The following is a 27,916-nucleotide window of genomic DNA, read 5'->3' on the forward strand; positions in this document are numbered from 1 at the left end:
GTGCTTTTTTCTTTTTTATTATTGTTGTTGTACACTGCCCTCTCCTGACAAAACACCTGCACTACATATCACTCCATAAAATAATTTTGCAAATCAGCTCATCTAACTCACCAGCCAACTTACAACTGTCAAATTCATGCCTAACTTAGAAAGAGAAGAATACAAAAAAAATATCTGGCTTTATCTTTGCCAAGTTTAACAAGTAAGCTATGGTTGACCCCTGGGCAGGTTCATGTGCTCTACATGACCCTGCCCATATATATATATATATATATATATATATATGAGACACAAGACAAGATACAAGATAGGTTTATTTGTCACACACACAATCATACACGGTACAATGTGCAGTGAAATTCTTTATGTCCCTGCTACCAAAAAATAGGTAAATAAAAAATTTAAATTTAAATATTGCAAAAGAGACTAGACAAGAGACAAAGAGACAAGACAACTTTATTTATATAGCCCATTTTTACAAGCCGTCTGTCTCAAAGGGCTTTACATAACATCATAGCAACATCCTCTGCCCTTCGACCCTCACATCTATGCTAAAGGAAAAGAACTGATGGAGACATCTCCTGATGGGTAGGCTGGGCCGTGAACAGCGAAAGCAGGAGCACAAGAGCAGTCATGGGCTATATATATATATATATATATATATATATATATATGGATTGCTGCTGAAGAAAGAGTTAATGAAAGTACAACGAGAAGAGGTGCTGAGGTGCAGAGGTGCAGTGCGAACATCAGCCTAAAAATTCACTGAAAATTAAACTGTATTCTTTAGCAGATATGCCACAATTACTATTGCATACATAAATAAAATAACTGTGCTGTGGGCTCATATAGTGGGAACACATCTACAAGCATTTAGGTTAAGAACATTGGAAGAAAATGTAATTCACCCAGACGTTTACATTATGAATTCCTCTGGCTTTAAATGCTGCAACAGGAAGCGTGCCGCTTGACAACAATGTGCAAAAGGACATAGAGTACAGATCTCCCTGTTGTTGTGCTTCACAAATATAGTACACCAAACAAACATGTTTTTTTGTCCCACTTTCGCGATGTCACCGGCAACCCGGGTTTCCAATTGGTCTCTCGATGCCCAATTAACTTTCTCACATGGCTGCTGGAGTTTTTAGCCTTAACCGCTGATCTATATTTTCGCCTTCTGCGATCATCGAGCTCGTCGTGCGTGCGTTGGGTTAATGTTTAGGACACGCCGAGGGTGTCCATTTTATAATATAAGTTTATTTATTGACTTCATCACTTAATGATTAACTGTCTGTTGATTACGGCTGTGTGAAGTCCTTGGTAATCGGTGAGTGAACAACGGCGTGTTCCCATAGATACATCCCAACAGATGAGCTCCCATGATGCCTCGCCTACATCGTGGAGGAACTACAGAGACCTGTTTGCCTTTTATCATCACCTGCTGCGCAGCGGTGCACACTAAGCGGGTGACTCTGCACAGTTTCCTCTGTGGCGGGTTGAAATTCTGCAGAAGTTATGGATAGTTGTCATTTATAACGTAGGGATACGTCGAGAGCTCTATGCATGTGGTCATATTTCTGTTCAGCAACCGCCTCCTTAACCTGTGAGCAGCGTTTTAAATTGAACTCTCCAAACTGCTGACTACCTCGACAATCTGCATGCCGCTTTCACTTACGATTAACCCTAAATATCTGGTCAGGATGGACCAGCTCTAATGCCATTATCATGGTCCGTAAGCTTTTACCTCGCATTTGGGATCAAACTGTTGCATGTTTATTCTAACAAAAATCTCTCTCCATCGCGCGCCAGCCTCCTTCTCAGACAGCGATGAGTTCGGAGAAGCCAAACTTTCTATCACAGCCCGTCGTGAAGAGCGTTTTCATGTTCCGCAATGGTGATCCTTACTACGAGGCTCGGCGGATTGTGATAAACCAAAAGAGGGTGTCCAACTTTGAGACTTTGCTGAGAGAGGTGACCGGCGGGGTACAAGCACCGTTTGGAGCGGTGAGAAACATCTACACGCCGAGAGGAGGCCATAAAGTAGACTGCTTGGAGAGTCTGAAGAGCGGGGAGCAGTACGTCGCTGCTGGGAGGGAGAAATTCAAACGGCTGGAGTAAGACTAAACTAACGTCTGACATGATAATAATCACTTTCAAATGTGTTTCGCATATTGACATGCACCGCACACACTAACTTGGTTGCACAGTAAGTGTGTAAGTCAGTCATGGGCTTCATACGCGATTGCAGACACTGAGCATCATACCTGCTCACTGAGTCGTTGTCTTAAAGTTTTTGTGACTCCACACTTTTGCACCATTGCTGAGTCACAGCATGAGTTAGATGAGATAAGCACTGCTGAGAAGTGTGCCTTGCCCCGTTCTAAAATAAGTGGATTTATTCTGCAGTCACTGGGATTTGGCAGCAAGTTATTTTTAGACTGCCGTGAGGAAGCTGCTGAGTGGGGACGTATTCTGGCGCCATGAAGTTTGTACTGTCACTATGCTCCTTGACATTTTAAATTAAAATTTTCGAGTTAAGATGTGGGTATGGTATCCTCTGCTGCAGAACTGAATATACTGCACTTATAGTCATCATCCTGTTGGCCCTCTCATTGCATCCCACACCATTGCTTTGATACCCAGAGGAATTGTGTGCAAAATCGCTTCTAATGCAAGAGATGATAATTACATACTATGTATTCTGTTTTAACAGAATAGTGCCTTATTGTAGTGTTATCACAGCTCAGCTCGCAACAAATAGGGTGGATCACATACTATACATTTACATGCCAGGCTATTAATAACTGGAATTAATGAGATATAGTAATATTTCTTAGTTTGTGAAATAGAGAATGCTTCTTATTGACTGACACAGGCTTGCTTCACTTTTTGTTTTGTCTGTAGTTACCAACAAATTGGCTCAAGAAGGAAGAGGATGATGCAGACCCTTCCAATGCAGGTAAAGAAAGCAACACCCATTTCATTTTGTTTGAAATTCATTCATGTGTCATGTCAGTCCCAGAAGTGTGAAAGAGGAAAGACAAGATAAACAAGCTGCTCCAAGTGGCTGTGCCTGCATTTCCCAGTTTGTATAATCTTTGTCGTCATATAAACGCAATCTGCAGAAACGGAACCATTTTACATAATTTACTTAGTTTTGTGAATCATCCAGACGCTTTTGGGGTTTAGTTCGTCCTTAGCATGCACCTTGCCAGAGAACTTCTTCGCTCAGGTTCCACTCCAGCTCCTCGTCCTTTAGGGGAGGGAACCATCATTCTGTCTGTCACCTGTGGACTAACCCACATACACGACGATATCTGAGCAGCAAGCTAATATGTGCATGACAAAAATCCAGTGTGTCACAAGCCTCTGAAGAGCACAAAAACTCTGACCACTCTGAACATAAGCTCATGTAGTAGCCACGTGAGAATGAGTGATCATATACATATTATTTAAATTGCGTTTATTTTATTTCATAATTTTAGATTTGGTTTTAGAGATTAGGCAGCTATATTTTCAAGGCAGGTTTTCAGTTACAATATCACTACTCAATCCAGCTTTTCAAAATTTGAAACGGCCACTGAATGCAAGATGCATGAGGATTTTGGAACAACCCGTCCACACCCACAGCGTAAAGGTTTTAGAAAGATCGTTTTAGCAAGGTGTTATGTTTAGCATTCCTCTCTATTGTTCTCTGTGAAGAATCACTTTGTTGTCGTCTCAGTGGCCATGCATTATTAATTTATGGATCATAATCATCCCTCCTTTCAATGCATCTTTAATCACCAGGTATGAAGTCATGGCCCAAGCAAGAGCAGCTTAAAGTCAGGTAGCCCACAGGCTCATCTGTTTTGAAAGTCAACTGCAGGTTCTCTTTACAAATAAGTTAAAATTACTTTCAATGGAAAATTTTATGTTGGCAAGGCACCGATACTGTATGTGTACTCAAATCCAAACCATGTTAACTCTGTTCATATTCTTTTGGTGGTGATTTGATAAAAACAAAGAAGTGCAAATTTTTGACATGTCAGAGAAATAATGGCTGCTTTTTTCTTCGTTTTTGAACCACAGCCACAGTCATGTATGCCCAGTCTGTTCGTTGTCATATGTTCATCATACAAACACTGTGTTCTTGATTTTGCCTTATCACCTGCTAGCAAGAAACATATTCATCACAGATAACCTCAAGGGCTTGTTGTTGCTGCTGTGATTATGTGGGAAGCATAAAAACAGCCAATTCTTTACAAGGACCTTGCTTCCCCATCACCACCCCACTTAACATGCCTGATTGTGTCGATTAATGATGAGAACTCTTAGCTGGCTGGATGATCAGCAAGTTTGTTTCTTGTCCTTATTGGTTCAGGAGTATTACAGGAAGGACTAATTACAGGAAGGATATTGAGTTAGATGTACTGACATACTGTACAAGCCTGGTTTATTTTGACCAGAACTCAGGATCATGCTTACAATAGTCCCTGCTCTTAAGAAATTATATCAGGCTGTTGCTCATATTAGATTGTTGTTACATTTCATTTCACCTTGCAATTAGCTTTTTTGTGCCTCTCTGTTTGATTGGATGGGCTTTAGAGGGCCCACTTCAAGTAGTGCTCAAATCTGCTGGTTTCAATCAACAGTAATGTTAGTATACCACTAATCTCTCTGCAAATGAACACAGAATCTGTAGGCAGTCTGTAGGCAATTCAGATAAAATGTTATCTGAATGTTGTCAAATTGCTAATTGGACTGTAAACGATAACCATTTCATGTAATGGATTCCAAACCTAGAATGTTAATGATTACATGACTCTAATATCTGCACTCTTTAGATGGTATTTTTGTGTTCTTGGATTCCTGTTAGAGGTATCTGCTGAACTTTAGGTTTCATCATTTTGTTCATTACCCCTATAAGTGTAGAACTAATAGAACAAAGTGATGCTCTTTGCCAAGCTAAATGTGTGCATGGACACTATAATGAGCTGAGGGGACTTTTTCCCCTCAGTGCAAAGCTGCTTTTTTTGCACAACCAAATATGTTGCTATGTATTGTTAGTAGAAAACCTCTCTTTGCAGTCAGGGTATGTGTTCTTGCCTCTTGGCTTGTTACTGGCATACCTCTGAATATGTCCTACACCCTATCAAAAGTTTATACCTTCATACTGATGATACCTGTGATGGAGACAGTGTGTTTTCAGGTTGTCTGTCCATGTGACTATACATCCCTTTTTTGGGAACACAATATCTCAGGATTGCCATTTCTGGCCATTATTCAACACCATAACTCAGGAACAGAAGGGGAGATTCTGACCATATTTCACATTTGGTCAAATACTGAATTGATGAAACTAATCTTGGATGTCCGCCTTAAAACAGTGCTGACTGTATAGATCTTCCATGCATCTTTGTTTTAGAATTTGTACCTTCTTTGTGTAGAATCTGCTTTACTGACTCTGTTTTTCGTTTTTCTTTGGACTCAAACTTGCCAATATAGTAAAAACTTTCGTTTTGCCAAAAAATACACGTAATACCTTTAATTAAACTCATTTAGAAGCGTCACTACACTACATAAATGGACAGACACCGATGCGAACTGCAATTTGACTTGACTTGAATGGAGGTGCACAGGAGGGTGGTAATTCTAGTTTAATTCTACTTCTGCCCTGCACACCTCTGTTGCCAGGGTGCACTCAAAGACCCCAGAAGACTTAATATACCTCCTTATCTCTTTCTCTCCAACTCTCACAGGATACAAATCTTAGTCTTAGAGCCACAGTGAATTACCAGGTGTTATGGGACAGGACCTGCAGTGCTCACTCTTTGCAACTTCACAACAATCTCAGAGGATTACCAAGGGCTCATTCTTTTGCTATCACAGAGATGAGAAATGGATTCTTTTAGTGTGCACAATAGCTCTTAATTTTTTGCCTTCAGGAGTAAAAGCTTCTGATGTCACAATTTTTTTTGTACAGTGTACAGTTAATTGAAATTTCAGTACAGTAAACAAATTGTGCTGTATTGAACTATGGCCACTTTTGGTTGCTCTGATTCTCCAAGCAGTTCTGGCTCTAGAGGTTGCCCAGTATATTCTCTGTTGACTGCCCTGACATGGTCAGCTATATTTAGGAGATGGGGTTAGCTTAATATGTTGTCTTTGCCAGTTGGACTCCAGTGTCCCCAAAGCAAAAGTCCCTAAAGTTCGTATAAACCTGTTGTTCTGAGTCTCCACTGAGACCCAAGAGCTTTCCTGAAATCCCAACTAGACACACAAGGCTACTAACAAACTTTGAAAGCAGTCATGGGATCCCGGACATGTGCACTTTTTATCCCTCTTTTCCAGGCCAAACCGCTGCCGCAGAATCGCATCATTGCATCAGCTCGATTCCTCAAACCCATCAAGGAGCCATGTACAATATTGTAAGTTCCTGTATGAACATTTTACAGTTTCCAGATTTACTTATAATTATATCTGTTTATTCCTTCATTTGAGTATATATAACACTCAAACCTGATTTTAGACTGTATACCCAAGGACAGATGGTGTCACAGACTGCTGTTTCCTGAACTCATAGGATACACTTACAATTAAATGAGTGTCCCTGCCTTCACTGAACTCAGAGGTAGTGTTTGTATGATCATGTGTATTTTCTTTATTTAGTGTGGCAGCAAACGGAGATGTCTTGAACCCCACCATGAGGCTTTTGATCCACCAGAGGATGCTTGGCCAGTTTGACAGAATATTAGAGATGATCACAGAGAAGATGGGTTTGAGAGTCCTGGGCGGTGTCCGAAGGTACAGTTAAAAAAACTTGAGACTTGCGGCACATGTTCTTCCATAATGGCGAACGATTAATTTTATTTTATTTAACAATTTCTACATGCACATAAAAAAAGAAAAGAGATTTTCTTCAAGTTGGTTCACAGTATTGATCTTCATATGGATGTGTTTGAATATCTTTGCACTTTTGGTATATGAACAGAAATGCACAAAACAACCGATCAACTTCAGCATTAAAACCACTGACAGGTGAGGTAAATAACATTGATCAATGCAATTATGCAGTGTTTTACTGGGATACCCTGGCATTCATGTAAATGCTATTTTTATACTTAGAATCTACTTAAGCATAGGTGCAAACCAAGTGCACAACCCCATGGTAACAGCTCTCCTTGATGGCAACAACTCCTCCCAACAGGGCAATGCATCCTGTCCATTGCATATCAAAAACTGCTCAGGAATGGGTCAAGGAACATGACGAGCCCAAGGTGTTGAGTCGTCCTCCTAAGGCCCCAGATCTCAGTCCAACTGGGCATTTACTGGATGTGCCAAAGGCGATGCAAGTTGGACCTACACAATATTAAACATGTGGTTTTAATGCTGTGCCTGATCAGTATGTGCTTGGTACTGTTTGAGCTATCTTATGGGAGAATATTTGACTACTACTAAGTGCATCTTGCATTCACAAACTGGTACAAACACATGATGGAAATCATGAGGCTTTTGACTTTGTGTCTGCTTTGTAGTCTCTACACCTATGAAGGCCACCAGGTGACTGATGGGAACCAGCTGGAGAGTGGTCAGCTTTATGTGGCTGTAGGAAGAGAAAAGTTTAAGAAGCTGCCCTACAGTGACCTGCTCTTCACCAAACCCAGAGGGATACGGAGGGTCAATGGGTAAGAAAATAAAATCCAGTAACAATTTGCCGGACTTACAATGTGATAGAAAATGCAAACTTAATGTTTACATCCAATTTCATGTTGTTGTTTGCCTTCACAAATGTATTTTGTAATAAATTTGTAACACACCTGAATTTGTCTTTAGAATGAAGAGAAAAGCATTCTTAAAAGATTGATAATAGGGTGTGCTTTTATAGCTTTGAGATTTTCTATTTCTTATGTGCAAACATGCTTATGCCTTTTGATACATCAAACTCCTCAGTAAACTCCTCAAACAAGTACTTTACATTGAACACGGTAAATGAAGTTATTAATTTAATATGATCAACAATGACCAATGATACACATTATTAGTATTTATCAGCATGTGGATTCCTTTGTCCTTTGTGAAGAGTTGTGGAAATATAAAGATGTAACCCTATGGTTACCAGGGTTGGTTCTTGGAGACCACTCAGTTTGTGTTTGTATGTGTTCCAGTGTGGAAACTAATGACTCCTCCAGGGCTAATATCTGCTTTCAAATCTCCTGAAACCTACATCCCTCAGGACTAAATATTATTTTAAAGAAGGACAATTTGCTGCATGTGAATAAAAGTGGTGCCTTATACTGTGTTTAGAGTTTTTACATTTGAAATAAACAAAATCAAGAAGTCAGTGCATGATGTTTATGAGTTCACATGCACAAACACAGACCTCTGTTGTTTAAACATGCACGTTTTCATTTTCAGATAAACTTAAGTTCTGCTGGAGTTTCAAAAGTTTCATGGCAAGGGTCTAAGAACAGAGGGTTGTACAGATTGTAAAGTGTTGTGATTTGTGATTTTAGGCTACAAAAGTAAAGCTGACTTGATCTGAATTTCAGGTGTGTGAGTTCATAAATTGATGTTCTAAGGCAAGAACTTCATATCGAAGTTACTTTTGTCTGTTTGGTTTACAGAATGAAAGCTTACTCTCTGCCACCTATCTACAGGTTCTCCAAGCAGAATGGAAATGTAAGAACTCTATGAATTATTTAGATTGTTTAGTTTTGTTTTAGTAATTCAAAATTAGAAATAAGTAATTCAGCATATTCATAGCAAACATCCAAAATGGAGGAAAGTGTTTGATTTTCTGTATTATTAAGTTGCTTTCAGTTGATTTAATGAATATGGGTCAGAAATTTCAGTTTTCAAAAATATTTTGTACATTTTGTTTATATTCACTTGACACTGTTACAGTTTTTTCCCCACAAATTTCTTATTGACCGAACTAGACTTTTGTTCCCTCCAGGGTAAGTCGACGATCCGTAGCAGCGATAGTGCAGATGGAGACTCCAAGGACTCTCCTCCGCGCCATAATGGCAGCAACAAGGAGCATCTGTCCTCCATCGTCAGAGAGATCTCTCAGGCCAGACTCATCTCCCTCCGGAAGAAGAAGAGTGGACAAAGCATGACCCTCAGCATCTCTGATAATGGTAATGCAGAAACAAACACAACAGTATGGACGGGAATGGAATATGGCTACAGCTGCTGATTTCAAACAGGCATGAGAAATACAACAAGATTTAATGCAGTGAAAAAAACAACAGTATGATGTACTAAAGCCAAGAAGAACATTCACAGTATCTAGCCTAGATATTGCAATTTGACATGCATTATTACATATATAGCATAAATCATTAGGATCTGAAATATATTTGAAACAAGACATTCAGAGAGACTGAATTATGCATTGGTCCAGTCTTATTGGTTCACTTTGATGGAAGATTCACAGGTCTCTTGTGTCGGGGATTGTATTCTTTGAAAAAATTATTCTAAAAATTCCAGTCACTATTTTCTGTCAGTATTTGACTACATATACTATTGAGTTTGTGTGTATGTGTGTGTTGTATTTGTGAATCCCTGTTAAAATGGTTCTCAAGGTGGGTGTATGCATACATATATGGCTGCATGCACTCCTACAATTAAGAAGGTGAGTGCCTGGTTGAAAAGATATTTCTTCATAAGGACACTTCTCAGGGCAATATCACACCATCATGCTGTAATTGCTACCGGGCCTTTTAATGTCTGCATGTCTGAATGAACATGTAGCACAAACGCATACATGATGTAATGCGTGGCTTTTGAAATCTTACGTAACCTGCTGCATGCTTAAATATCCACATAGTGGCACTGTTGCTCTGCAAAAAAATATAGCAAGGAATCTTGAAAGTAGGTCTAGCATGATGACATTAGCTGCTTTTATAAGAAACACATTACATCATCTTCTGGCTTTATAATCAGTGTGTTATAATGTCCTGCTGACACTCTGTATCTCCTGTTGGTCCTTAACTTTTCTGCTCATTGGCAGCTGGCAAAATGAACATTAGGATGTTTTGTTGCTCTGGAACACAAGCAGATGCTTTGCATGTATATTATATACATTGTGTATAACAGTGTGAGAGGGGACTGAGAAATTTTATTTTACAGTAAAAGAGATTTAGATTTTCTGCATGCTGCTTCTGACCTTATTGTAGCGCCTACTGCAGTATGAAGCACATTACGTCATCTTGTGGCTCATGATAGATGTTGCCTGTTTCCTCGTCTGGCAGGAGAGTTGACAGCAGAAACCCACAGGAGCGTGGAGAATGGTGTCTGTGGTTCAGGGGAGCTGGCATTTTGCATCAAAAGAGAAAGATGAGGAATGTGCGTGTGTGTGTGTCTTTGTCGGTGTGTGCATTTGAAACCTGTAATGTCACCCTCAAAATCCCCCAGTACATCAGATTGCATGACATGTCACATTACAGGCAGAGAAAAACATGTTGCATTATTGGTCCCCTTGGGTGACATTGACCAAAGATTGAATTAACAGACAGACAGCTCGGAAAACAAGATCAGGCATTAGACAAGATCGTTTTGAATGGCTTAGAGAGCATATCACATTCTCCTGCACCCTTCACTGTTTGACCTATAAAGTCTTTTTCAAATGCTGTCATGTTTACAAGAATTAATGTTTTCCCCATTTGTTTGGCTTAGTAGCTGCTTGTAGTGTATTCGTGTAATGCAGTCTCTGTGTGGCAGTTAGAGTCTGTCCCTGTCCATGGTGCTGAACAGAGTTTTTCAAAGCTACAGTAGGGTGAAGTTTCTCAGAGGTATTTTCAGCAAATCAGTGCTGAAATTGTTATTTGGCTTCTCAAAGGCAAACTGAAATCATAGCTGCCCATTAGCCAAAAACGAATGATTTCAGTGTTGTGGTCATGTTTGTCCAGTTTAGTTTCTCAGTGGGAACACAGTGTTCATATCACCTTTGTTTGGTGACAGCACGGAGGTGTTTATGGTGTTATTTTACCTTTGGGAAATCCTGCCCTGGCTTGGCTGTGAGGTAAACACATCCCATCCTGGTGCCAGAAGGAACGCAGCCAAAAAGTTGGCTGACTGGCAGAGGCTGTGGAAAGAACACAGCATGAAACCTAAACTTCAGGTCTCTGGTGTGCTGGATCAATGGATGAAAACAAAAGATTATTATAAAGGTGTCATGTCATTATAAATGTAATTTGTTCAGGGGGCCATAGAGAGATATACAGACTGAAAGGAAATGAGACAAAATGATAGAGACGACGAGAGAAGAAAGACAAGTGAGACAGAGTGACCCTGTAACTGGATGTTCTCCCTCTGTTTTGTGCTGACTTTGTTGTGACACAGAGTTAAGTTTTTTTCTCTCTGTGTGTGTGTGTGTGTGTGTGTGTGTTGCTACGCCAGTCCCCATTATTCACTGTCTATCAGCTGCTGGGAGCCAGACTGAGGAGAACTCCAGCAGTTTCTGTCTGGTGTATTGTAAAGCTTCTGACTTTTCTGCTTCATTAGAGTGAACACAGTGGTGAGTGACAGCAAAGACAAGGGGGAGGCAGCGCGACAGCTCATGCAGCAAAGGTCATGGAATGAATTTGAACTCACTATAACAAAGACATTTGGCTTAAAAAAGACTTAACCAACAAGACACATTGCCTGTCGTACGCTTCACCCTGCATAGTTGCATGTAATTGAAGTTCTTTTCAGTTGGGTAAAATATTGGCCAGTGTTAACACATGAAACATTTTCAGATTTTATACAACCAACAGGCAGTTGTTGTAAATATCAAAATAGAAACTGGATGTTTATCAATGTTCTCATTCATAAAGGAACTTTGTGACCAGATCAGTTAATGGCTCCACTGAAGAGGAGAAGAAGAAGAAGAATAAAAGACAGTACACAGAGAAAAATATATGTTTTGACAGATTTGACAGGAGAGGACATGGAATGTAAATGGAAGGGAAGATAAAAGAGAAGGTTAAAGAAGTGGGAATAAAAGATTGAAATGATGAAGGGAGGAGAGCATTATGAGGAATGAGATGAGAAGGAAAAAAGGAGTACAGGTGAATCAAGTAGTGAATATGATGAATAGCCTGAGATGGTGGAGCATGAGCATTGGGTGGAATAAAAAGGCCTGGAGATACTGAAGGGCAGAGGGATGGGTGGGGTTTGGATAATTGCCTTTCATTTGGGTAATCTCTCCATTTAGAGTCATCAAAGCACAATCTTACTCGCCTATGCCCCTTGAGGGGGCCAAATTGCTGCTTTGAAAATCAACAAAAAGCCTTGTCCTTCAAGAAAGAAGGACAGACAGAAAGGTATGGACAAGAGGAGAGAAAAGAAAGGCAAAGAAAGAACAGAAGAAGATGCACAAAGGGGTTCTCTGACAAGGGAGAAATGTGTCTACTGACCATAGGGACTCCTGCACATGTTGCATCTGTACATGCATCAGTGAAGCGGCACACGGCTGCTAGCTTTTGATTTGTAAAATTATTTGCGTGTTTCCATTTTAAGGCCTGACTGGTATCCATCAAAATAAGCCTTCTTTTAGAGAATTCGACCAACATCTCTGGTATTGTTATATTACAACAGTGCAGTATTGACATAGGTGAGCATATTGTGATTCCCCTCATAGGTGAACAGCTTGAATAATAACTCAATACTAGGGGCTGATGATACTGTGGCTACGGTGACTTGACTTGTCTTAGTGTTGTTCTGTTACAGTCCAAACACTATCTGGATGTGGGAAAAATACAATTTATTTCAATGAAAGAAAATCAGAGAGCACAGAACTTTAAGTGACTTGTACACCAAACAAGTGAGGCTAAATAAAGTTAAATTCCTGTTTCAAATTCTTGCTAACTTTTACGGAGGGTCAACAAGAGCATCCTGACTGGAAACATCACAAATGTTCATGGGATGTTTCTTTTTGGCATGGGATTTGTGTGTGTGTGTGTGTGTGTGTGTGCGTGTGTGTTCGTTCAGATCGTGAATTCCAGGAGGTACAGTAACTCCAGCAGTAGCAGTAAAACCTCAAGGACATCCATTTATACAAAACCTTGTGTTCTGAGTTGTCTTCTTTTCATGTAGTCTTTTCTTTAATCTTTTTAATGTAGCAGGAAACAGTTCAGTTTACCCTGCTACATGATGGATCCATTCCTGTTATTTTCATTTATTGAAAATTGGTGTCAGGGTTTAAGTTGAGGTATTTTTTTTTTAACGGAAAAAATCATTTCAAAAAATCAAAATGGAAACATTCTAAATGTTATTTGCAAGTTGAATGAGGGAGAAATGAAAACTGCTGCACATGTGAGCATGCCTGTGTGTTTATGCGCACCATCCAGCCAGTTCAACCTTCTGCCTCTGGTGTCATAAAATGTGATGCTGCCTTAGGGAATTATCCCTGTTAGCATATGTATCTATAATTCCTGTCAGAGTGAAATAGCGTTCAAAACAGCATTGGGAGGCAGGAGACGTGCACACAAAGAGGCAGTGTGTCTTAAACCGTGTGCCTCTGTCAGAAAAAGCGGCTCAGCAGTGAAGGATGAGAGATGGCAACATTTCTTTCCTTGCCAAGTTCTTAGAAAGTGTGGTTTCTGAGCACTGTTGTAAAACTATTTATGTATTTTATGCATGCCTATTTTTTATTTATGTGCATTCGTGCACAGGGCTGTATGTTACATTTCAGACAACATGGACATCCTTCCCAATCCCTCCTTCATTCCACTCATCTCCTTTCATCCTTCTATTTTCACTGCATCAGAAAAAGGTTCTTCATGACCCTTTGATGCAGGATTACTGGATTAAAGAGCAGGGTAACTGTACTAATCTGCCACATTAATCTGTTAACAAGTGTTTCAGCTGTGACATACAACAGTGCCGACTGTGACATGGAAAGTGTAAGGCTAGGGTAATGTGTGACACTTTCAATGACACAAATTTTCTTCAGGTCTGTCACTTCTAATCTAGTCTGCTTTGCGTGTTTCCGTATTTTTTTTTTTTTTTTTTTGAGCTTGAGCTGGTAGACGCACATCTGGAGTAGTTGTGATAGGAACATCATCATCTGCAGCGTTTGTATCAGCCTGAGACACTAAAACAGCTTTGACATTCAACCTAAATGGCAACAGTAAATATCTGACATTTGTGGAGATCTAAAATTTACATTATGTGCTGGAGCCAGACTTTGGAGGGCATCTGAAGTTGTCAGAGCAAAGTGCTTTGTATTCATGTCAGTCAGTTATAATGCATTCGCTCATGCATTTTCAAATGCACACTGCCATGAGTTCTGTAATTCCTTAATGAAACATCCAACCATATTGAATGTGAACGTTAATTGTTCTGATTAGACAGAAGCCTCTTCGAATGAAACCTTAATATCATGAAGCCACTGGATGGTCACTTTCCAGGCAACTGCAAGAAAAGTGAGATGGAACAAACTCAATAAATTATTAAGATATTTAACTGAAGCCATGACCTTTATAAATATTACTTTGCCTGTCTGACAGCCACATTGTTATGCTGAGCTTTCTTCTGAATTACTGTCGAAGCTATCTAAGCACAGGATGCACACTACTGTCAATGAGAGGCATTTTCTCCTCTACTGAGAAAGCACACTCTAGATAATAGTGTGTTCACTTTTTTTTAGATGCATCTTCAACAAAACCTTAATGCAAAGGATGTTATGCACTAGAAATACTTGACAGAATATTTCAAAGTGGACTTGATGCCATAAATGTCTTGTCCATACATGATAAAAGACCTGTATATCTGTTTAGTGCATTCAAGATGTTGTACTTTCAGTATATTATATTTTAAGAGAACCCTCCCATAATGATGGGACAGTTAGACAGTTTTTAAAAAGGAAGATCAAAATCAAAGAAACAGAGATATTGTGACTTAAAGTTTCTGCATGGGTCAAGCTCCAAAAAAGATGGATTCTGCCTTTCCCATAATGCACATTTTGCAACGGGCAAGGTTGTACTCTTTGTGTAGCAAAAACAGAGTACTGTACCTTCTTGATATACTATTTTGCCCGGTAAACCTTTGAATTACATGAACATTTGTTGTGTGCATGCATGTGTGAAAGAGATGAACAGGCACAATGTCAAGTCATCAGATTTCAGACAATGCAGCTGGATTGTTTTCGTGTGTGTCACATCACTATAAACGCAATACCAAATGGGCTCTTCGCGTGGTGGCCGCCCATGCGGTCATTAAATGTTTTAACAAGACCCTGGTCAGTGAATGGAGCACACTTGCTGAGTGGCAACATTTCATAATTACCACTCAGAGTTACTACCCATGTTGTTTTACACCCCACCATAACTCAACCATGTGCTGAGTGGGTTAAATCAGCTGGGTGTAAATAACCAATATACTGTACTGTGTGGTTATATAGAGAGAGTGTTGTGTGGAGTGATTTAGGTATATTAAGTAGTACGTCAAGACGTGTTTCTTTAACACTGCAGAGCTAATCTGCTGAAAGTAGAATTGGCTTGTGGAGGACGCATCAATGATTTTTCCATGAATTGGTTTAAAGCATAAACATGCACCATATTAAAACAGTGATTTGTATTTATTTAGAACTACAACCTCTGCCATTTGGGGATTGATTTTTCACAAGTGGCTTTGAAAGCATTCAACCAAAACAAAACAAAACAAAACAAAACAAAACAAAACAAAAATACCATGGCATCCAAAAGCATAACCAATAAGTCATCGTCCTGATTCACTTTCGGTGCATTATCCGATGCTGCCAACTTGAGCCTTGAGCTGTGGTGACAGAGACTTGATTTTGTTTAGTATTCATTCCAATGCAAAGACTAAACATCCAACTGTGGTTAGCCTCGCTGTGGATGTTGGGTGGTCATTACTCGCTTGCACAGTGCTAAATGTTTTTTCATTAAGCATTGCAGTAAATGTAATAAATACAAAAGAGACAAAGACCAGTTATTTTTTTCATTATTTTGTTTGGTTTTGTTTTTCAGATTTTTACTACTTCTCCTATCTAATAATCTAGGTTTCTAATAGTGTCTCTAAAGCTTTATTCAGTTCAGTTTTCTCACAGCTCTCACAGCATCTTCTATTCCTAGAAATATGACATAAAAGATTCCGTAGGAACTGGATGATTTGCACAACATTGAAAACAGTAGCATAGTTGTGAAAAGCAACATATATCCTCACGAAACTGATTCATGGTTTCATTTGTGATGGAAAAAAATGTACTAATGTATGCTACAGATTTCCTATGGAGCTGACAAATGGATTTCATTGCACTGCATGGGTTTTATTCAGAAAAGCTTTCTGGAGAAGTGGAAAAGCTTTTAAACATGATATTAGACACTGCAAGTCTCTAAGTGGCCACTATACATGGTTGCCCACTCCAACGCTGCAGTGCAGTATTGAAGAAAACACTAATGTGATGCATATGATTGTCTCTTTTTGTCTTTAAAGTGAAATGTTTTTCACAAAAGATACAGTAATATAATATTCAATGTAGCTTTTTTTCATTCTGTCTAGGAAGACTTTCTTTCACACATTGGTTCAACTCCCTGCTGAGTTTATTAACTCATTGCTGCAACTCCTGTGCACAAGACACCATTAGTGACAACTCCTTATATTCTGTAGAAGAAATGAGAAGCTGCACCTGTTTGTTTGCACTGTGCTGAAACTCAAATAAAAAAAAAAAATGTAGTTCACAATATAGTTCATGTTCAAGTTTTGTCTGAGCACAGAGAGCAACAGGAGGCTGTTTCAGCTGTAATAAATGTTGTCATTTCATTAATTAAGTTAATTTATGCACTCCATATGTATTTCATGGAACAGTATTTACATCATGTCACCTGGTGGAAACTGCACACTGGATTGTCCCCCCAAATGCTGTGCTGCACAATGTTACTGTCGCAGAGACTGAGATGACAGAAGTTTTGTTTTTACAAACTAGTCCCTGAACTAAAATCCTAAAGTGTAATGTATGTGTCTGCAAACAGAGAGAGATGAGGTTGGCTTGCTGAGGAATGGGAGGTTATTGTAGTTTACTACCTGCTAGCACCTCATCTTCAGTTGTGTTTTATTACATTTCTCTGGAACAGCGGTCATTTATAACTTTGCCTTTCATGAGAACGGCAGCAAGAGCCATTTATGTGACTAATCATACCCACTTACACTTGCATCCTTGTTTTACCTCATACTGATGGATGAAATGTAGCATTATTCCTGAAATGTGGGTGGCTCTGTCTGTGTTTGTGTGTCAATAGTGTGTAGGTGAAAGAAGGAATTTGTGTGTGTGAGCGTGTTTGCCTCATTACGAAAGAAAAAAAGAGACTCATATTCACATTTGCACACACTTGCATCCATACACAAGACTGTCTAGCCATTTGCACTGCCAGAACACAAATCTAGTGGATTTAATGAAGAGCAAGAAGGAGAGATTCTAAATATTGTGTTTAATTTGATTTAGCATTTTCATGAGCCTGTGCCTCATCCTTAAATCACGTTAAGATGTTTAGAGTCATAGCGGCTCATCCACTGCTTACTGCTTACACTCAGTCGTTCAGCCCTCGCTGTTAATGAATGCAGGCGATTTCCATAAAATATTCTTAAAGAGGTCCATTATTATTACCATAACGTTTCATCTCCCACCATAGCTAAACTTCAATCAGTTTTGCATTTGAAATGCATTAAATGTCTCCGTAAACTCTTCTAATCTTCGCCCGAGTCATTTTTCTTCTTTAACTGGTATGTGTAGAAAGGGAAACTAATATTAAAGACATTAATTACACTGTTCTTTTCTTTTTTCCCCTTACTTGTTTGCTGCTCATTTATGATTGGAAATTTTAGTCTCATCCAGTTTTTCAAAACAAGTGTGTAATTATGTTGTTTATCAGAGCGTATAGTTGTATTCCTCTTATGATGTTTTGGGTTAATTACTCCAAGGCCTTTGATGCACATGCTCACATGTGAACAAAAAAAAAACTTCATATTAATTTTGCACTCCAACAAACCTGCCTTGCTGTATTGACTGCTTCAGTAGAAATTGTGGTAAGATGTCTTTAAGCACCAAGATCCAAAGTAGACAATAAATGATGACAAATGCTTCCTCTCCTACTCTGAAGATATGCTCTTGGAGTTTTGGAGGTTTTTTCTTTTTTTCTTGACAGCAATCAAGTATTTATTTAATTTACTCTTTCTTACACCCTTTGTCTTTGCTTGCATAATGACGACTGCAGCTTGCAACTTCTGTTAAAATCCATGTAACTGAATCCATAGGAAACCAGAAATTCCCCCAAATCAACAAAATAATGTAGCACCACCCTTCAAAGTTTTCTGAACCTTCTGACAAACTTGAGCTTCTTGCTTGTAAAATGTCATGTAGCTCTCTGGCCCATTGTCTGGGAAAGTTGTTTATTTGCCTTATATAGACTTGAGTTGTTTTTGGTCTCTACCACCAGGTGTCACTCCTGTGCTGTGTTTGTTCAAGCCTCAAAAAACACAGTTGTGATGTAAAACGTAGATAATTTCAGCAAGTCTCTTATGGAAGAAAAAAAGAAAGCTCTCTTATTTATAAGAGAGTCTTTATGTATTTCTGAAATGATGTAATGGACTGAGGAATTAAAAGTAAAAGTAATTAAAGTAATTGTAAAGGAGTCAGCACAGAAAGGAAAAAATAACCTGTAAAATTGCATTACAGAATGAAAAACGAACTGATGGCATAGACTTTTACATAACAAGAATGGCATGAAATGAATCTGTATTAAGTAGAAAATAGCGTACTGGGAGTGTTCTACATTAAAGTTATACACAGTGCTCTATGTGCGGAGTTACTTTGTATTCTTATTAATCTTTAAAGCACAACTCATGAAACCAAAATATTATTAATGTATTTCATGCGAATCATATCATTGTATTCCCCCTCGGTCTTTGTTTTGTCTGATTTGGGATGGAGATGCCTTTTTAAACCTGTGTCAGATGGAATAAAAATTTTCCACCAGTATTTGCACCAGAATGACACCAGTCAATCATCTTCGTGTTATGGTGTGCATAACATTAAGGACATAATATCACACATTAGGATGAAACACATGGGTTTCTATATATTATAATATCACACTCATAAACATAAGTTTCTTTATTTTAAATGAAAAACATAAAGCCTTCACTGAGATCACACACTTGAGCACCATCTCAGACCAAAAAAAAAAAAAAATGTGCACCTTGTTCAATCAATGAAGTTGGAGAGAAATTAAAAGGCAACAAAACTAATTTGCAGTGATCGCAAAATCAGCCTGTGAAATAAGGAAGTGCTGATCAAATATGAATCAAGATTTTGTTACTGCATAGCTTAATCTCTCACTTTGAATATTTTCAGAACCATATTTTAACTTACTGTTTAATTCTAAGATGCCCTAATGTGGATGACTGGCCATTCAGGTGACCAAAACAAATATCAGAAAAGGGTTGTGAGTGTGACCTGTTTTGGACCTCTATTACATCACTATATCTTTACATGGCAAATTTTTTTGCTGCTATATTGATGTTCAAAATACAATTTAATCTAAGGAAACAGCCTCCTTTTCAGTAAAATCAGCCCATGTGAAGTATTGATCCAAAAAGGTTCACTCTGGCTGATCCAGGACATTACTGTTATGTTATATTTTTAATCAGAATGTCGTGATGGATTTTAGACCAGGGAAAATAAGCAGGATTGTGCTGCCCTTTCTATTGATTTATATAAAGGCTTTGATACTGTCACAATCGTATTCTTTTGAAAATCCTGGAATCAATCACAAGCTGCTGCAAGTTGTCAGTGCAGCCTTACGAGTGTTAAAAAAGGTGTGCACCAGGGTTCTATTCTAGGACCACAGTTTTCATAACTGTCACAGTTTATATGAATGAATTGGAGGTAAAGGATATCAGAACAACTCCACTATATGCAGGCCAAGCCATTTCATGTACAGCGCCCTCTGTTGCCCAGGCAATGCAAAATTTGCAAATTTTAAGTGGCCTTAATAAACTCACATTAAATAAAATGTATGCTGTTCTGGCTTTCTGACTAGTTCAACTGCAGTGAATTTTACAACTCTTGCTGAGCATCTTATGAGAAATAACTTGGTTTCTGGCTTAATGATAATATGTGCTTCAAAAAATATGTTAATAAACTTACTAAATCCATAAAGATAAACTGGAATTCAATAACATGCATAAGGCATCACCAAAAACTGCAGAAAGCAAATTGCTGTCAGTTTTTTTATCCACCATGATGTAATATATAGTATATGCATCCACTCTTGTACCACTGTCTCTGCCCTTCAAAACTTGGGATGGCTTGAGAATGCATCATTACTCACGATATGAAAATGCTGGGTGGCCATTGTTAGCAGTAAGAAGACAATAGCACTGAAATCTCTTTATTTACAAAGCACTTCTTGGCAAACTGCCAAATTACCTCAGTATCGTACAGTTCTCTTTCAGTATAAATGAAGTTCACACTGCTTTAGGTCTCAAGACTGCCTGGTTCTGAGAAATCAACATAAAATCACTGATATTTGGAAGCCAGATGTTAAATATGGAGCAATTTATATAGATAGATAGTTAGATAGGTAGATAGATAGATACTTTATTGATCCTGAGGAAATTCAATAATTGGCTGTATATTGGGGCAGGTCCCTTTTGGACAGTTTTGCACCCTTTAGTTTTTTATTGTACTATATACTGTATGTATTGAATGTATAATATATAAATTTATATGTTGAACTTGTATTTTATTCAGGGTAATCTTGAAAAAGAGAGCTTACCCTGTATGACCCTGCTCTCTGTTTAAATAAATATTTGGATGAATGAATTAACTCACAAATAAACGTTAATTTGCTGTGCTCCTTTTAATATAGCTGTCTTTTTTTCTCTATTTACAGCTGACTCTGAATCAAAGGCTGATGATGGAAATACTGAGGACAAAACCCCTCAAGACCAGCTGGCCGAAGCGGTAAACATACATTGTACCTAAACGATGATTAGGGACACACAATGACACCTTTGTGAAGAGATGTTGAAATACATTTTGTTTAATGTAACCTCTCTTCAGTGGACAGCAGACGTTTCCTGACATAATGTGAGTGTGGCTCTTTGTCGTGTCATTCTTGCTCTTGTGATACCCAGAGAACATGTTATGACGATGTGAGTTCCTTAATAACTGGCACAGGCATGATCTCTCTGTATGTTAATAAGGTAAAACTTTTATACCAAAATCTTTCCCCATTTGATGATTTAAGATTCATTTTAATATCATCAGTGTGTCATGTGAAGAATTAGTTTAATTTGTGTTTGCTAACAAATTACTACTCTATAATTATGCAATGCATCTTTTTAATTACCCCAATATTGCATACAACAAATACCTATTTGATATATCCCATTAGAAAACTCAAATTCCTGTTGTCTTTACTCTACCTGTTGCATAATAATAAGAGGGGTCTTGGGAAAAGATAAAAAATATTACTCCACTTGATTTGTGCTCATGACTCAATAGTGCTGTCACTCTGTCACAAGGAGAATTAGTGTAACAATTCAATTACACTGTATGCCTGTTAAAATATGAAGACCTGTAAATAGTTTCTGTGGTATTATTGTATTACAGAAACCTGCAGATGATGATACAAAAGCTGCAGAGGAGAGCTGTGAAAAGGCAGAAGAGAGTGAGGAGGCTGCTGCTGAACACACAACAGAAGACACTTCCACTAAAAAAGAGGAAAAGGAGGAAAACCAGGAGACAAATGGTGAAGAAGAGGTAGGGGAAGAGAAGAAGGAAAGTGATGAGCAAAATGCTGTTAAACAGGGGGAGGCAGTAGCAGGATCTGAGGAGAAGGAAGAGGAGGTAGAAGGAGAAGTGAAAGAGGAGGTTAGGAGTGAGGAGCAGGGGTCCAGCAGTAGTAATGGTGATAAGATCCAGGACAGTATAGAGAAAGAGGATGGAAGCCATACCTCTTCTGAGCATGAAAAGGATGAGCAAGAGAAAAATACAGAGGAAGAGAAGCAAGATAAAGACAGCGGAAGGACGGAGAAAAGCAGTGAGGAGCAAGTTAATGATGGAGAGGAGGGTGAGAAACAGAAAGAGACAGAAAACAGCAACGACCAAGAGAAGACTCAGTCAGATAACGAGACAAAAGAGAACAATAACAGCAGGAGCAGTAGTAGCAACAGTTACCAGGAAGAAGATCTAAGCAAAACAAAAGAGGGAGCTACCAAAGAGTCAGAAGAAGAGGAGAAAAATGTGAATGGAGAGGTCAGTGGAGAAGATGATGAGGTGGAAAGTGAAGCAGAGCTGGACATGGAGGAGGAAAATTCAGCCAGTCAAAAAGATGCCACAGTGAATGGAGAGAAAGGGGAGGATGGAGATTCAGACAGTCAAGATAAAAGCAAGAAAGAGTCGGATTAGGAAGAAAGAGGAAAACAGATATTGAATGAGCCATGCTAAATACAGTAAGCAATACTTTAGAACACAATGTACAGATATTGAAGGTTTCAGAGTGAATTTGCAGACAGAAAATCAAGATATATTCACAAATATTTCACATATTTAATTTATTTCCCAAAGCAAGTGATACAGATGAACTTTATAAGTACAATATACACACTGTATGTGCCAGAATGTTCAGCTAAGTTGAGTCTTTTTTGTGAAGTTATTCCAAATCATAATCTTTCATTATGTTGTCAATATACTGTGCATCTAATGTATGCATACTCGTTTATTTATACCTATCTTCAATAGAATATAACAGAGAAAGTTGGTTAGGTGCCTTTAAAAGATACTTAAATAAAACAAACTTTACTCCATTTCTTTATCCCTGTCACTTCATTACAAAATAACTTCAATCTAATCAAAAAATAATCAAAATAAAAATAATACTTAAAGTGTGATACTAATAACCCTTTGTGGCAGTGAATTTAGTCAGCATGGACTTTGGGCTGGTCAAATTGAACAACATTTGTGGATTTATATTTTTATTATCTGTTGTTACTGCCTGTTTGGTAAGTACTTTTTTATTTCAAAGGGTTGTTCTTTCACAACAGCTTGATTATTGCAATTATGTACTTTGCTATCATTTAGGAGATGTAATGACAAATGTATTGAGTCAAGAAAAGAATTTTAACATTTACACTTAAAGTAGTCACCTTTCATTACTATACATATTACTGATATGGAAGAAGGATTTTGATCTTTAAGAATATTTTTTCTATTTTTTACAGAAAAGTTAAGTTATACAATAGTGTTTTATACCAATGATGTTTTATATGCTCATTATAAGTTTTAAACGTTAATCTACAGAAGGAATAAGTTCCCATAACTGTCAAATGTTGCAGGCTAAAAAGTACAATACTTGAAATGTAGCATAAAATTGAGATAGTCAAAGTACTTGAGAGCTGTAGTTAAGCCTGGTTTGTGAGTAAATAAATGTTCACTTCCTGTATAGATTGATATTATATATTGTAGGTGCCAGTGTTGACCAAAAGTACTACTGTGCAACACGTAGACTTAACATCCATCCATCCATTTTCTATACCGTTTATCTATCAGGGTCGCGGGGGGGCTGGAGCCTGTTAGACTTAACATTAAGCTTTAACATAAATCCCAATCCAGAGTGCGTGGTTATCCGTCTTTGTGTGTCGGCCGTGCAGTTGACTGGCCACCAGTCCATGGTGGACCCCGCCTCCCGCCTGTAGTCAGCTGGGATAGGCTCCAGCCCCCCCATGATCCTGACGGATAAGCGGTATAGAAATGAATGGCTGAATAGATAAATCCCAATCCAGCACAAATAACAGTGATGTTATTTATTAATGTTTTAAGCAGTTTCAATCATATCAGAACAACAGTTGAGACAAGCTTTACAAAGTGTCCCACTGCAATTGACTATTTTTGAACACATAGAAAAATCTTTCACTATTTGATGATTTAAGATTCATTTTAATATCATCCATGTGTTATGTGAAGAATTAGTTTAATTTGTGTTTGCTAACAAATTACTACTCTATAATTATGCAATGCATCTTTTTAATTACCCCAATATTACATACAACAAATACCTATTTGATATATCCCATTAGAAAACTCAAATTCCTGTTGTCTTTCCTCTACCTGTTGCATATTTATAAGAGGGGTCTTGGGAAAAGATAAAAAATATTACTCCACTTGATTTGTGCTCATGACTCAATAGTGCTGTCACTCTGTCACAAGGAGAATTAGTGTAACAATTCAATTACACTGTATGCCTGTTAAAATATGAAGATCTGTAAATAGTTTCTGTGGTATTATTGTATTACAGAAACCTGCAGATGATGATACAAAAGCTGCAGAGGAGAGCGGTGAAAAGGCAGAAGAGAGTGAGGAGGCTGCTGCTGAACACACAACAGAAGACGCTTCCACTAAAAAAGAGGAAAAGGAGGAAAACCAGGAGACAAATGGTGAAGAAGAGGTAGGGGAAGAGAAGAAGGAAAGTGATGAGCAAAATGCTGTTAAACAGGGGGAGGCAGTAGCAGGATCTGAGGAGAAGGAAGAGGAGGTAGAAGGAGAAGTGAAAGAGGAGGTTAGGAGTGAGGAGCAGGGGTCCAGCAGTAGTAATGGTGATAAGATCCAGGACAGTATAGAGAAAGAGGATGGAAGCCATACCTCTTCTGAGCATGAAAAGGATGAGCAAGAGAAAAATACAGAGGAAGAGAAGCAAGATAAAGACAGCGGAAGGACGGAGAAAAGCAGTGAGGAGCAAGTTAATGATGGAGAGGAGGGTGAGAAACAGAAAGAGACAGAAAACAGCAACGACCAAGAGAAGACTCAGTCAGATAACGAGACAAAAGAGAACAATAACAGCAGGAGCAGTAGTAGCAACAGTTACCAGGAAGAAGATCTAAGCAAAACAAAAGAGGGAGCTACCAAAGAGTCAGAAGAAGAGGAGAAAAATGTGAATGGAGAGGTCAGTGGAGAAGATGATGAGGTGGAAAGTGAAGCAGAGCTGGACATGGAGGAGGAAAATTCAGCCAGTCAAAAAGATGCCACAGTGAATGGAGATAAAGGGGAGGATGGAGATTCAGACAGTCAAGATAAAAGCAAGAAAGAGTCGGATTAGGAAGAAAGAGGAAAACAGATATTGAATGAGCCATGCTAAATACAGTAAGCAATACTTTAGAACACAATGTACAAATATTGAAGGTTTCAGAGTGAATTTGCAGACAGAAAATCAAGACATATCCACAAATATTTCACTGGATGGCCTTGTAGAATCTGCACTGATAGGAAAGCAGTGTCACAGTGTTGAGCAAGTGATAGAAGCTTTCAATGGCTGGCTGCTAAATGATGCCGAGTATAAAAACACCATCAAAATTTCAGGTATGTATTCAAAGGCTATTTATCAAAACATTGTTCATAAGTATCAGGTTTGAAAGAGACAAAACAAATAAAACCTATAGTTATATACTCTCTATTTTTCATTAAGGCACACTCTTATCTCTCTGACTGCTTTATTTTTCCAGTATACGCTTGCCTGTAAGCACTGTAGTGTGTGATGCTGGGAAATTGAAATAGAGTTACAGACATACATCAAATGTTTTAAAAAATGTAAGTTCATTTTTAACAGGCATAGTTACACTAGCTAACTGTTTTAGAGGTGGCTTTTGTATGTATGGTGTTTTTAATTTATTTCCCAAAGCAAGTGATGCAGATGAACTTTATAAGTACAATAAGCTATGTGTAATATTGTAAGCATACTGTATGTACCCGAATGTTCCGCTAAGTTGAGCCTTTTTTGTGAAGTTATTCTAACTCATAATCTTTCATTATGTTGTCAATATACTGTACATCTAATGTATGCATACTTCAATAGAATATAACAGAAAGTTGGTTAGGTGCCTTTAAAAGATATTTAAATAAAACAGACTTTGCTCCATTTCTTTATCCCTGTCACTTCATTACAAAATAACTTCAGTCTGTATTAATAACCCTTTTTGGCAGTGAATTTCGTAAGCATGGACTTTGGGCTGGTCAAATTGAACAACATTTGTGGATTTATATTTTTATTAACTGTTGTTACTGCCTGTTTGGTAAGTACTTTTTTATTTCAAAGGGTTGTTCTTTCACAACAGCTTGATTATTGCAATTATGTACTTTGCTATCATTTAGGAGATGTAATGACAAATGTATTGAGTCAAGAAAAGAATTTTAGCATTTACACTTAAAGTAGTAACCTTTCATTACTATACATATTACTGATATGGAAGAAGGATTTTGATCTTTTAAGTAAACTTTAAGAATATTTTTTCTATTTTTTACAGAAAAGTTAAGTTATACAATAGTGTTTTATACCAATGATGTTTTATATGCTCATTATAAGTTTTAAACGTTAATCTACAGAAGGAATAAGTTCCCATAACTGTCAAATGTTGCAGGCTAAAAGGTACAGTACTTGAAATGTAGCATAAAATTGAGATAGTCAAAGTACTTGAGAGCTGTAGTCAAGCCTGGTTTGTGAGTAAATAAATGTTCACTTCCTGTATAGATTGATATTATATATTGTAGGTGCCAGTGTTGACCAAAAGTACTACTGTGCAACACGTAAGCTTTCACATAAATCCCAATCCAGAGTGCGTGGTTGTCTGTCTTTGTGTGTCGGCCCTGCATTTGACTGGCGACCAGTCCAGGGTGTACCCCGCGTCCCGCCCGTAGTCAGCTGGGATAGGCTCCAGTCCCCCCGCGATCGTGACGGATAAGCGGTATAGAAAATGGATGGATGGATGGATAGATAAATCCCAATCCAGCACAAATAACAGTGATGGCGTCCATGTTACTAGGCTAATTGATATTTAGAGCTTCTTGAAAGGCAAATACATGTTAGAAATCGGATGATACGGGTTTTAAGAACAAAGATTCCTAGAATGACAACATGGCGAGCTACACCATGTTTCTATTATTTTTTTGCCTGTCAGAAATATAAATCTCCAATATCAGCCAGTCCTTTCATGCCTACCAGTTATTGTGTTCATAACAGCTTTCCTATCTGAGCGAAATAAATGCACAAACGTACAGTAATATTGTAAACCATTTCTTCTAAACCACAGAATTTCAGGGCTGAACACTCAGCCAAGCATACAGCTGGGTTCAGGTTAGCAGGGAGATTTTCATCAGGTGCTCTGGCATTGCTTAATATGTTTTGAGCAGTTTCAATCATGTCAGAACAACAGTTGAGACAAGCTTTACAAGGTTGCGCACTGCAATTAACAATTTTTGAGCACATAGTTTTACTTATATTCAGTCTCTCGGCCTCTCTGTTTTCCCATGAAACAAGGTTACTCAAAGCCACTATAAATTGCCTCCAAGAGGCGGGGAACCATAGTGTGAACTGTGATCTAATTCAGTGTCTCTGATGGCCTGAACGTCCTCACATCCCTGCAGCTGTTCAAATCGGGATTCATGCAATCAATGTGTTTGTGAGTCACCATCCCACGAGAGAGGGAGAGCATCAGTGAGGTAGAAGGATAGAGCAAAGAGCAGAAGACACAGAGGAAGGTGCATCAGTGTGAGTGAGTCATACAGCCTGACTAGACGAGGTGATGATCCTCAAGGTGCTATTTCTGGAGTTACCATCAATTCTGTCTTATCTCCTCCCTTGGTCTCTCTCTTTCACTCTCTCTCTCCTTCTTCCTCTCTCTCTCTCTCTCTGGTTATAACACAGGTGGCCTTCTGTGCTTCCCTTACCTTAATGACTCTCCTGACTGATTACAGTAAGTGTTCTGCACAGTGTAATGAAGGCTTAGTATGTTGGAACACCACTGACACCAGTGTCGTAAAATGAAGGGGGATACAATTTATCTCCAGGAAGAAAAAAGACCTTTGCTTTAATGTGTGCAGCATATTGAGCTGATCTTGTTTCTGTGTAAACGGCAAGAAGTGGCGATGGGAATA

The 27,916-nt window shown here is 38.4% G+C and overlaps 1 protein-coding gene across 7 annotated transcripts; it reads left to right on the forward strand.

Moving 5' to 3' along the window:
* The first annotated feature begins 967 nt into the window (after positions 1–967).
* Positions 968–26,213, forward strand: LOC124065109 (doublecortin domain-containing protein 2-like). Of its 7 annotated transcripts, XR_006844369.1 has the most exons (12): positions 1,329–1,466; positions 1,810–2,114; positions 2,905–2,959; positions 6,334–6,410; positions 6,652–6,786; positions 7,518–7,667; positions 8,607–8,661; positions 8,939–9,122; positions 20,886–20,956; positions 21,608–21,757; positions 24,291–25,183; positions 25,217–26,212. XR_006844369.1 is itself a non-coding variant. In XM_046400206.1 (11 exons), exons 2-11 carry the CDS (start codon positions 1,828–1,830, stop codon positions 25,086–25,088), a joined length of 1,962 nt encoding a protein of 653 aa, XP_046256162.1. In that variant the 5' UTR covers positions 968–1,327; positions 1,810–1,827; the 3' UTR covers positions 25,089–26,211. The 7 variants fall into 7 exon arrangements, 6 of the variants coding, with proteins under 6 accessions (XP_046256162.1, XP_046256159.1, XP_046256163.1 ...); XM_046400206.1 differs by lacking the exon at positions 1,329–1,466 and adding an exon at positions 968–1,327 and having other exon boundaries at positions 24,291–26,211; XM_046400203.1 differs by having other exon boundaries at positions 24,291–26,212.
* Positions 26,214–27,916: the final 1,703 nt, after the last annotated feature.

This window comes from Scatophagus argus, chromosome 9 (assembly GCF_020382885.2).
Source record: "Scatophagus argus isolate fScaArg1 chromosome 9, fScaArg1.pri, whole genome shotgun sequence".
NCBI lineage: Eukaryota > Metazoa > Chordata > Actinopteri > Scatophagidae > Scatophagus > Scatophagus argus.